Source organism: Microcaecilia unicolor, chromosome 7, assembly GCF_901765095.1.
Source record: "Microcaecilia unicolor chromosome 7, aMicUni1.1, whole genome shotgun sequence".
In the NCBI taxonomy this organism is placed as follows: Eukaryota; Metazoa; Chordata; class Amphibia; order Gymnophiona; family Siphonopidae; genus Microcaecilia; species Microcaecilia unicolor.
In genome coordinates, this window is record NC_044037.1 from 292,261,999 (window position 1) to 292,274,582 (window position 12,584).

General features: G+C 43.8%; 1 protein-coding gene across 4 annotated transcripts in view; it reads left to right on the forward strand.

Moving 5' to 3' along the window:
* Positions 1–12,584, forward strand: part of CNTNAP5 (contactin associated protein like 5) — a 531,488-nt gene that overhangs the window by 266,223 nt on the left and 252,681 nt on the right. For all 4 annotated transcript variants that reach the window (XM_030209381.1, XM_030209382.1, XM_030209384.1 and 1 more), the window contains one exon: positions 3,410–3,529. In XM_030209381.1, the coding sequence (XP_030065241.1) occupies positions 3,410–3,529 (120 nt within the window). The remainder of the gene's footprint in view (positions 1–3,409; positions 3,530–12,584) is intronic.

Here is a 12,584-nt window from a genome sequence, read left to right on the forward strand (position 1 = left end):
ACTTGATATTCACACGGATACTCATACCTGCTATATTCGGACTGCTAACAAAATAGCAATCGGTATAAAGTTAAGGGAGCCTTTTTACTCTCCTATAGTAACCTAGTTTGCTATCCTGTTAGTGGTTCAAATATGGCCGCTAACAGGATACTACTACTACTTATCACTTCTATAGTGCTACAAGGCATACGCAGCGCTGTACACCATACATGAAAAGACAGTCCCTGCTCAAAGAGCTCACAATCTAAAAATGGAATGTTGCTAGTGGAATAGCAACATTCCATGTAGAATCTCAAATAGTAGCAACAGAATCTCCAATCGTAGCAACATTCCATGTAGAATCTCAAGTAATAGCAACATTCTAGAATCTCAAATAGTAACAACATCCCATGTTCCACTGCACTAACCACTAGGCTACTCCTCCACTAGCAACATTCCATCTAGAAGCCTGCCCTTGCAAATCAGCAACGCAGTCGCGCAGGCTTCTGTTTCTGTGAGTCTGACGTCCTGCACGTACGTGCAGGACGTCAGACTCATAGAAACAGAAGCCTGTGCGGCCGCGTTGCTGATCTGCAAGGGCAGGCTTCTACATTACTACTACTTATCACTTCTATAGCGCTACAAGGCATATGCAGTGCTGTACACCATACATGAAAAGACAGTCCCTGCTCAAAGAGCTCACAATCTAAATAGGACAGACAAACAGACAGAACAACTAAGAGGTAAGAGAATTAAAGAGGTGGGGATAAGAGTGTACAGGCCATGTGAGTAGCTCTTAGGAGTCAAAAGCAGCATTAAAGAGGAGGGCTTTTAGCCTGGATTTGAAAACGTCCAAAGGCGGGGCTAGACGCACAGGCTCGGGAAGTCTATTCCAGGCATGAGGTGCAGCGAGATGAAAGGAACGAAGTCTGGAATTAGCAGTAGAGGAGAAAGGGACAGACAAGAGAGATTTATCCACAGAATGGAGTACCCGAGGGGGGACGTAGGGAGAGACAAGAGTGAAGAGGTACTGGGGAGCGGTAAAGTGGATAACCTCCAAATCTGCCCAAGATCCGCTCATGGACTGCCCCACCACTGGCCAAATACCAGCAGATGTTGAAAACGAGTTAACCGGCCGGGAAATGCTGTTGACCGGTTCACTCACATCTTGGAGAATAACTTGGTCATTTTAATTGGCATTTAACAGGTTATCGACGCTGAAAATGCCCGGTTAGCGCTGTAAAAAAGGCAGACGATTTTGGGGGTGTTCTGGGGGCACCGCTGGTTAAATCCCAGATATTCGGAACTTAACTGGCCAAGCTTAACGGGCAAGAAAGGTTGCGTAAGAAGCAGGCCTATCTTGCTTGCTAAGCCATAGCTGGTTAAGTCTGAATATCGACTTAACCGACTATGTCCTGGCCAGCACTGAAAAACCTGGATATTCAATGCCAGTCGCCAAAAATTGCCTGGCATTGAATATCCAGGTTGAACGCCAGTGGCAGGCAGTTAAAGTGCGGTCAGCTGAATATCGGAGGGATAGTGCTAAGGTGGCCAGAGGAAATATTTAGTGGCACTATCTGGTTTGTACCATTCAATATCTCTTTGGTTGGCAATTATTTAGTTTAACAGAAGTAAAGAGAGCTCAGCTAGCATGGAATAATAGCAAACAAGGATGAATGTGAATGCATCAGATAAACTTTATAAACCAGGCTATCGGATCTCTTATAAGCGCTAAGCTATTTCAAATCCCAAGCCTGCTTAGCGTTATCAAACACTTGCATTCAAAATTCTGTATTACACTTTATTGAAATGTGTGCATATTTATTTACTTAGCAGCGTAAATATTGTACATAATGATAATTATGCACTGCAATGTGAGCCGCGAGCATGGAATTTTGGTTCATTCTTTTACCCATTAAGTCAGTAGATTTAAGGTCCTTGTTTGGAGAATAAGGCAGACGGTCTTTAGATGTTTTGTTCTTCCTCATTGCAGACTTGACTATCAAAGAAATGTGAGACAATTGTTGCTTGCTATGTCCTAAAACTTCCTACACTCAATATTTATTATCTGAATTTCGTTTAGTTGGTCTAACTGAATTAGGAGTTGACCAAATGGATATGTACAGGTCTTGAAGTATAGGGAGCCACAATACTCTCCTTATGAAGGTCATATAATGGACATAACTCTTCCTCTCTACGATTCCCTAATGTGTCTGTACACACGAACCTTATTCTACCACAACATTACTGTATTTGTTCATACCGGAATTGGCGAACGCCTTTACGGTACTACGTAAGCCACATTGAGCCTGCAAATAGGTGGGAAAATGTGGGATACAAATGTAATAAATAAATAAACAAACAAACTAGGTAAGAGTCTTTAAATATAGGCCCCTTAGTTTTCCTGCAGTGTATAATAATACTGTGTAATGTGTTACCAGAAAATGGGATCACGGGGACTAACATAGCAGGATTCAAAAGAGGTTTGGACATGTTCCTGGAGGAAAAGTCCATAGCTTATTATTAGCCAGATAGACCTGGGAGAGACATTAGTAATCCCTGGAAATGAGCTATGAGAGATGAACAGAGAAGTGAGGTAAACTCAAGGAGGATATTAAGACGTCTTTAATGTAAACAGCATAAAAACGACCCAACACGGCCGTGTTTCGGCACAAAGGCCTGCCTCAGGGGTCAAATGTATCTCTTGTATTATGGTGGGAAAGCTTAACTCAAGAGTAAAAGTCAGAATTATGGCTATTGAACCTCTATAAAATCCTCAGTAGAGAAGACACTGGGCTGCAAACACCGTCTGACCTGCATTTGCATAATTTACATATCTGACGTTTGCCGATCAGATGGTGTTTGCAGCCCAGTGTCTTCTCTACTGAGGATTTTACAGAGGTTCAACAGCCATAATTTTGACTTTACTCTTGAGTTAAGCTTCCCCGCCATAACACAAGAGATACACCTGACCCCTGAGGCAGGCCTTTGTGCCGAAACACAGCCTTGTCGGGTTGTTTTTATTCTGTTTACATTAAAGACTTCTAGATATCCTCCTTGAGTTTACCTCACTTTTTTGTTTGTCGCTCACATTTACACGAGGTTATTTTTCCTCCTCTTTTCCCAATGAGCTATGAAAAATAGATCTACAATTTTGTTATTTGCTGGATAATTTTTATCTTGATCAGCCACTGCTAGAGACAGGACGCTAGACCAGAAAGACCTTGGTATGCCTCAGCATAGCTTTTCTTATGTTGTTATGCAAAACTTGAATGCGACCATAACAGTTAAATTCTTTGCTATCTAAACTACAAAATAAGGATAACCAGCATATCTCGATTCAGAAAAATACATCTTAGGCGTATATTATATGTTTCTCTGATTTTCTGTATCTCATTTTTTGGTTCCATCTGTGCCTTACCTATTTCAGCTATCTACCAACAGTCGTGTGAAATATACAGACACATGGGGAAAACCTCAGGCTTTTTCTATATAGATTCAGATGGAAGTGGACCACTTGTACCCTTTCATGTCTACTGTAACATAACTGGTAAGAACCCTGGTGTTTTCGTTCATATTTAATTACTTTATGATGAGATAATGTTTCATATTCAGTTCAATAAAACAGTCATGGACATTTCTAAGTTGAAAATCTAAGGGCCCTTTGGACACCTAGAAAAAGCAAATTGTCTGGGTCTTCAAGCTGCGATTTATGTTGGTCCTGTAAGCAAACCACAGGAACTCCTATGCACCTTTTGCTAGAATGTCCAAATTTGGTATTGTTCTGGGCAGATGTTCGGGATAAGTTGCAAAGGATTTTGGGGTTTCAGGACTCTTTTCTACCAAAGCATGTCATCTGGAAGTCAATTTGTACCCCATTTCTATTTGCAGAGAGAGATAAAATGCTTTTGTCTTCTTGGCAGAGAATGTGGTAAAGGTGTTTAGCTTAGCGGAGTTTAAAAAAGGTTTGGACAGCTTCCTAAAGGAAAAGTCCATAGACCATTATTAAATGGACTTGGGGAAAATCCGCTATTTCTGGGATAAGCAGTATAAAATGTTTTGTACTTTTTTGGGATCTTGCCAGGTATTTGTGACCTGGATTGGCCACTGTTGGAAACCGGATGCTGGGCTTGATGGACCTTTGGTCTTTCCCAGTATGGCAATACTTATGTACTTATGGTCTCTATTGCGTTGAAATTAATAATATCGCATTAGAAAGACAACTCTCCAGTCAATGTCATTCTTCGGTGGAATTGGGTCTTATTGTACAAGAAATAGGAGCAGCTTTCAGTGCCTGCTATCCCTGGGTCTCATTATGGTTCTCAGAAATGGAAAACTCTCGACCTCTTTCTGCAATCAGCTGTCTAATTGTATTGCCTAATGTTTGATCTCAGCTTCCTGTGTAGCATTGTTTTGTATAAGTTGATTTTTTTTTTTCCTTTCTCTCTTTTCTTTGTTGTGTTATTGAAAACCTCAATAAAAACATCTAATACAGAAAAAAAAGAAGAAAATCTAAGGGCCCTATTTACTAAGCCGCATTGTAGGCGCGGTAGCGTTTTTAACGCGCGTTAACCGTGTACATGTCTACAATATCCCTATAGGCGCCTACACGTTTAGCGCACATGCTAATTATAGGCGCATTAAAAATGCTAACGCACCTTAGTACACAAGGCCCTAAGAAAGCAACGAGCAGGTATTTTTCTGTGTATGCTTTGCATTTGGAAGAAATAAATTATGGTTTGTCAAGGATTTTAAGTCTGTTATTTAATCTGGAACAATGTTCAGAGAAATAAAATGAAGGGGTCCTTTTACAAAGGTGCGCTGAAAAATGGCTTCCGGTAGTACAGGCGCGGGTTTTGGGTGCACACTGATCCATTTTTTTTTAGCTCGCCTGTAAGAAAGGCCTTTTTTTTTGCCCAAAATGGACGTGCGGCAAAATGAAAATTGCCGCGCGTCCATTTTGGGTCTGAGACCTTACCACCAGCCATTGACCTAGCGGTAAAGACTCATGCGGTAACTGGGCAGTAATGACCTACGTGTGCCAAAAATGAAATTACCGCAATGGCCATGCGGTAACTGAGTGTTAAGTCCTTTTTGGCACACATTGGGCAAGCGTAGGCGCCTACGCGGCTTAGTAAAAGGGCCCCTAAGCCAATTGCAACCTCAAAGTAAGAAATAAGGAAGAAAAAATAATTTATTGAGCCTTCTGATATATGTGAAATTCAGAATAAATTTGAGTTACACAAACGTAACTGAGCTTTGTGCCCTCTGCCTGATTTTCTGATCTAGTGTTCTCCTCTGTTTAAATTCCCATTGTATTTGTGGTTTTCCAAGGGGGAGAAACCTTAAGGGAGCATTTAGGAAGAGAAAGGGCAGATAATTAGCAGGATGTATCTGCTCGAGCCAGTGGCGTTGCCACAGGTGGGCCTGGGAGGGCTGGGGCCCACCCACTCAGAGCTTAGGCCCACCCAACAGTAGCACATGTTTAGTGATAGCTAGTGGGGATCCCAAGCTCCGTCAGCTGAAGGCTTCCCCCCTGATGGTAATGAAAATGCTAATGATACCGGCACCTGTGCATGCTCAGTTTTCATCGCCTGCCTGCTGCAGACTGCCAAGGTGGAAAGAAGCATTTTCCTGCCAGCTGAGATATATTTTTGGTGGTGATGGGGAGAGAACACTTGGTGCCCACCCTTTTCTTGCCTAGGCTCACCCAAAATCTGTTGTCTGGCTATGCCCCTGGCTCGAGCACCCCCAATATTTTGACCTGCCAGAAGTTCCCAGCCAGCACGACCTGCCCGCCCTCTTCTCCCTCCACAGTCCTCCTCCCTCGCCTTCCTGCATGACACCCAGAATTTAAAACTCATCTTACCTTGGGGTCCCGGCGGCAGCAGTGAAAGGCGAGTAGGCTCGGCACTTCAGCCTTCCCTTCTCTCTCAGCTCTGGTCCTGCCCTTGTGGAAACAGGAAATGAGGGCAGGACCAGAATTGAAAGAAAAGGGAAGGCTGAAGCACCGAACCTGCTCGCCTTTCACTGCTGCCACCGGGATCCCGAGGTAAGATGAGTTTTAAATTCTGGGCATCACGCAGGAAGGTAAGGGCGGAGGACTGTTGTGGGAGAAGAGGTCGGGCTGGGGTTGGGACTGGCACTCAGACGAAAGTGGGGGCGTGGAACTCTGAGGACAGGGAGGGGGGCTTGGAACTTGGAGGAGAGGGAGGGGGCCTGGAATGGAGGAGGGGGATGGGGAGGGGAGAGGAGAGGGGAGAGAAGATGGGGGAGAGAAGGGGGACAGGGGAGGGGGGAATGCACCACCTGTCAAAAAAAAATCAGCACCCCCAATCATTTTGAAAAGTTGGCTCCTAGGGTCCCACTTATCAGCTCATATCAGAATTTTCAGCGTCACTTTCTTAGATCTGGTTGGTTTTCCCCTTCATTTGGTTATATTGTCCTGATACCTATTCCAAAAGCCACAGGACTGGACTTATCAGAAACGTCAGGTTTAGACTGCTCACAAGCATTCATTTTTTTTTTAACTAAGCTTATTGAGTTTATTGTGGTTTCTCAGCTTTCAGAATTTATTCCGCAATCAGACAGACTGTAATCATCTCAACATGGGTTCAGTAGGTTTCACAGTACAGAGACACTGCTAATTGCATTAAAGTCAACTAACTGTTCAATCACAATTGAGGAAGGCAAATCAAATGGTCCGACTGCAGTTCGATGTTTCCGCTACATTTGATGCCGTAGACCTGTTACTGAATAGATTAGAGGGATTTGGACATGGGGAATGTACTAAAATGGTTTGATGGATTCCTGGGAATAGACAATATATGGTCAGGAATGACAACATAGTAACATAGTAAATGACGGCAGAAAAAGACCTGCACGGTCCATCCAGTCTGCCCAACAAGATAAACTCATATGTGCTACTTTTTGTGTATACCTGACCTTGATTTGTATCTGTCCTTTTCAGAGCACAGACCGTGTAAGTCTGCCCAGCACTATCCCCACCTCCCAACCACCAGCCCCGCCTCCCACCACCAGCTCTGGCACAGACCGTATAAGTCTGCCCAGCACTATCCCCGCCTCCCGCCACCGGCTCTGCCACCCAATCTCGGCTAAGCTCCTTAGGATCCATTCCTTCTGAACAGGATTCCTTTATGTTTATCCCAAGCATGTTTGAATTCTGTTACCGTTTTTATTTCCACCACCTCCCGCGGGAGGGCATTCCAAGCATCCACTACTCTCTCCGTGAAAAAATACTTCCTGACATTTTTCTTGAGTCTGCCCCCCCTTCAATCTCATTTCATGTCCTCTTGTTCTACCGCCTTGGCACCTCCAGAAAAGGTTTGTTTGCGGATTTATACTTTTCAAATATTTGAACATCTGTATCATATCACCCCTGTTTCTCCTTTCTTCCAGAGTATACATGTTCAGGTCATCAAGTCTCTGCTCATATGTCTTGTAACGCAAATCCCTTACCATTCTCGTAGCTTTTCTTTGCACCGCTTCAATTCTTTTTACATCCTTCGCAAGGTACGGCCTCCAAAACTGAACACAATACTCCAGGTGGGGCCTCACCAACGACTTATACAGGGGCATCAACACCCCCTTTCTTCTGCTGGTCACACCTCTCTCTATACAGCCTAACAACCTTCTAGCTACGGCCACCGCCTTGTCACACTGTTTCGTCGCCTTCAGATCCTCAGATACTATCACCCCAAGATCCCTCTCCCCGTCCTTACCTATCAGATTCTCCCCGCCTCACACCAACTGCTCATCCCCCTTTTGGGTCTCTCCCTGTGGAGTCCTTCAGGGATCACCTATTTCTCCTTTGCTTTACAATATTTTTATGACCTCATTGAGTACTGTTATGCTGAGTTAGGTGAGTGGATGTTTTCATATGCAGATGATATATTTGTATTGTTCTCTATAAATGAGAACTTTAATTTGTTAATGGGAAAGCTGACGCCTGCTATTGATAAGATTAAAAGCTGATCTGTTCAATATCACTTAAAACTGAATGCTGGTAAAACTAAGCTACTATGGTTTGCTATTAATCAGAGTTCTAAACCAGTTCAGATTATATTGTTTGAACGGGTCCCGTCTTTCAGTGGATAAGAAGTCCAGGGTCTCGGAGGTGCTTTTAGAATCATCTTTAATGATGGAACCTCAGATTAATTCTGTAGTTAAAGAAATCGATGCTAAAATTGAAGCAATTATGTTTAATCCCTTCTTTATTTTTTCCCCTCAACATTTCAGAGTATTGGATCAAGCTGTTATTTTGTCATCTCTGGACTGTGATAATTCTCTATGGGGCTCATTTTCGAAAGAGAAAAACGCCCACAAAGCGGCAGATGGACTTCTTTTTGCCAAAATGTCCAAATTGTTATTTTTGAAATATATATTTTTAAAGACATTTTTCTATGTGGTTCATCTGTATCCAAGTCACAGTGGGGCGTGTTCTGGGCGGGACTTGTGCATTCCCAAAAACGTGAACATTTTTCTGCCAGAATGGAATGAAGCCAAATCCCTCCATTGCCCCATGTAAGCCACGTTGAGCCTGCCATGAGTGGGAAAGCGCAGGGTACAAATGTAACAAAAATAAAATAGATACTATTGGAGATTCTACCTAGAATGTTGCTACTATTGGAGATTCTACATGGAATTTTGCTATTCCACTAGCAACATTCCATGTAGAAGCCTGCGCGGCCACATTGGTGATCTGCAAGGGCCGACTTCTACATGGAATGTTGCTAGTGGAATAGCAACATTCCATGTAGAATCTCAAATAGTAGCAACAGTGGAGGAGTGGCCTAGTGGTTAGGGTGGTGGACTTTGGTCCTGGGGAACTGAGGAACTGAGTTTGATTCCCACTTCAGGCACAGGCAGCTCCTTGTGACTCTGGGCAAGTCACTTAACCCTCCATTGCCCCATGTAAGCCGCATTGAGCCTGCCATGAGTGGGAAAGCGCGGGGTACAAATGTAACAAAAAAAAAAAAAATCATTGGTTCCAGCAAGGAGTAAAGGGGAAAAACCAATCAGTCACAAAAACTCACTGTGAGTAAGAAAATCGAGTGATTTAAAAAAAAAAAGCCCTTATCTCCTTGCTAATTACCTAATGAGGGACACCAAACACCAAACTGCATTAGACTGAATCAAACTCAAGTAATTAATAGAAACTGCATAAACCCACCCCCTAGCTCCACCACACCAAACTGGTAACTTCAAGTTTTATCTAAATCCCATGTAGAAACCAGCAGTACTTAGCTTGAGAACATGGGAGAGAGTCCAATCCAGTACCGGTAGGGGAGAAGTGAGTCGGCAGTCTCTTTCGTTTCCTGGTACCAGCCTCTTATACAATCCTTCAACAAGTGCGCCTTGTTTCACCAATGCTATAGCTGCTTCAGGAAGGATGCAGGATCTAATCCAAAAAATCCAACACGACCAAAGAACCTGAGCCCCAACCGCTGAAAACACAAAGATGGCGAAACCTCTCCGAGAAAAACTACATTGGCTACCAATCAAAGAATGTATTGCTTTCAAAATCTGCACCCTGGTCCATAAAATTATATACGGTGAAGCCCCAGGCTACATGACAGACCTCATAGACCTACCAATAAGGAACACAATCGGTACAACATGAACATACCTAAATCTCCACTACCCAAGCTGCAAAGGACTCAAATACAAATCAACTTATGCATCCAGCTTCTCCTACATAAGCACACAACTGTAGAACGCATTACCAAAAGCCGTGAAAACAACGTACCACCACCTAAACCTCCGGAAACCGCTAAAAACCAACCTGTTCAAAAAGGCATACCCTATCAACCCAACCTAAATACCTAAACCCTGCAACACAATGAAACCAAAGCTTGTTACAGACTCTGCATAACTCTTCCTCTCTACGATTCCTAATGTAACATAGAGGGGCATAATTGAACGAAAACGCCTATCTCCATGGGCGTTTATCTCCGAGAACGGGTCCATGAAGGGGCGGACCGAACCGTATTTTGGGAAAAAATAGACGCCCATGTTTTATTCAACAATGTGTGAGCTGGGCGTTTTTGTTTTTCAGCGATAATGGAAAATGAAAGCGCCCAGCTCAAAAACGAATAAATCCAAGACATTTATTCGTGGGAGGGGCCAGGATTCGTAGTGCACTGGTCCCCCTCACATGCCAGGACATCAACCGGGCACCCTAGGGGCACTTTTACAAAACCAAAAAAACAGGTAAAAGAGCTCCCAGGTGCATAGCACCCTTCCCTTGTGTGTTGAGCCCCCCAAATCCCCCTCAAAACCCACTGCCCACAAGTCTACACCATTACTATAGCCCTAAGGGGTGAAGGGGGGCACCTACATGTGGGTACAGTGGGTTTGGGGGGGTTGGACGACTAATAAGCATTAAGCAGCACAATTGTAACAGGTAGGGGGGATGGGCCTGGGTCCACCTGCCTGAAGTCCACTGCACCCCCTAACAACTCCTCCAGTGACCTGCATACTGCTGCCAGGGAGCTGGGTATGACATTTGAGGGTGAAAATAAAAATTTGTGAAACATCATTTTTTTGTGGTGGGAGGGGGTTAGTGACCACTGGGGGAGTCAGGGGAGGTCATCCCCGATTCCCTCCAGTGGTCATCTGGTCATTTAGGGCACTTTTTGGGGCTTTATTCGTGAAAAAACAGGGTCCAGGAAAAGTGTCCTAAATTCTAGCTAAAAACGCATACTTTTTTCCCATTATCGGTGAAATGCGCCCATCTTTGTTCGGCAGATAACCACGCCCCAGTTCCGCCTTCGCCACACCTCTGACACGCCCCCATCAACTTTGTCCGCATCCGCGACGGAGTGCAGTTGAAAACGTCCAAAAATCGGCTTTCGATTATACCGCTTTATTCGTTTTTGTGAGATAAACGTCCATCTCCCGATTTAGGTCGGAACTTGGGCGTTTTTCTCGTTCGATTATAAGCAGGTTAGTAACATAGTAGATGACGGCAGAAAAAGACCTGCACGGTCCATCCAGTCTGCCCAACAAGACAACTCATATGTGCTACTTTTTGTGTATACCCTACTTTGATTTGTACCTGTGCTTTTCTGGGCACAGACCGTATAAGTCTGCCCAGCACTATCCCCGCCTCCCAACCACCAGCCCCGCCTCCCTACCACCGGCTCTGGCACAGACCGTATAATGTGTCTAGAACACATGGACCTTAATCGACCACAACAACTCCTTGTAACTGTCTTTCTACCGGAGATGGTGAACGCCTCTACAGTACTATATAAGCCACATTGAGCCTGCAAATAGGTGGGAAAATGTGGGATGCAAATGTAACAAATAAATAAATAGACAATTTTGCCTTTTTGGAATCATTTAATAGGAATGTCCTAACCAGAGCCATCATGGTTGTTGTTTTCAGTTCAGAAGAGGATAAATATGTTATCTTTAAGCATTATTCACATTTAAAGACATGCTTTGTAGTCAGAATTTTACTTTATTCCTGGAAGTGGCTAAGGCAACCTATTCATGGCGGTTGTTCAAAGAGAATTTCTGAGCACACCTAAACAAGGTCGCCTGTACATGTTATATCTTACGAACTCCAGAGGGAAGCTCTGTTTGGAAAGATGCAAGTTCTATGGCAAGAGTCGACAGTAAATTTAAGAGACTGAGATCATATTCCAGAAACTCTGGCTTAGGACAGAAGTTATTCCTGTCATGATATGCACAAAACTAACCCATTTAGAAACATTGCCCTATAGAAAAAACGTATAAAATTTAAATAGTAGTAAACAAACACATTACTCCCCATATTTCTTCCAATGCCCTTCCATTCAGTGACATTTTACAGTACTACTACTACTACTAATCATTTCTATAGCGCTACTAGACGTACGCAGTGCTGTACACTTGAACATGAAGAGACAGTCCCTGCTCAACAGAGCTTACAATCTAATCAGGACAGACAAAGAGTAGCAAAATTCTATGCAGAATCCCAAAGAGTAGCAAGATTCCGGAATCCCAAAGACTACTACTACTTATCATTTCTTTAGCGCTACTAGCTGTACGCAGCGCTGTACACTTGAACATGAAGAGACAGTCCCTGCTCGACAGAGCTGACAATCTAATTAGGACAGACAAACAGGACAAATAAGAGATAAGGACAAAGAGTAGCAAGATTCTGGAATCCCAAACAGTAGCAAGATTCTGTGCAGAATTCCACAGAGTAGCAAGATTCTGGAATCCCAAAGACTACTACTACTACTTATCATTTCTAAAGTTTTACTAGACGTACGCAGCGCTGTACACTTGAACATGAAGCAGTGGCGTAGCCAAAGGTGGGCCCAGGCCCATCCACTTTGGGCTCAGTCCCACCTAGTAGCAACACTCCTATGATGTGGCTGGCAGGGATTCCTGAGCCCCACCAGCTGAAAACTCTCAACAACTGTCCCTCCTGCATACCTTGTAAATAGCAGATCTTTGCCTACTAATGTTGGGCCCACAGCCTTCCCACTGATGCAACTTCCTGTTTCTGCATAGGCAGGAATATGTCAGAGGGAAGGCTGTGGGGCCAGTGCAAGCAGTATGTATCAGTTGCTGCTCGATGCAGGTGA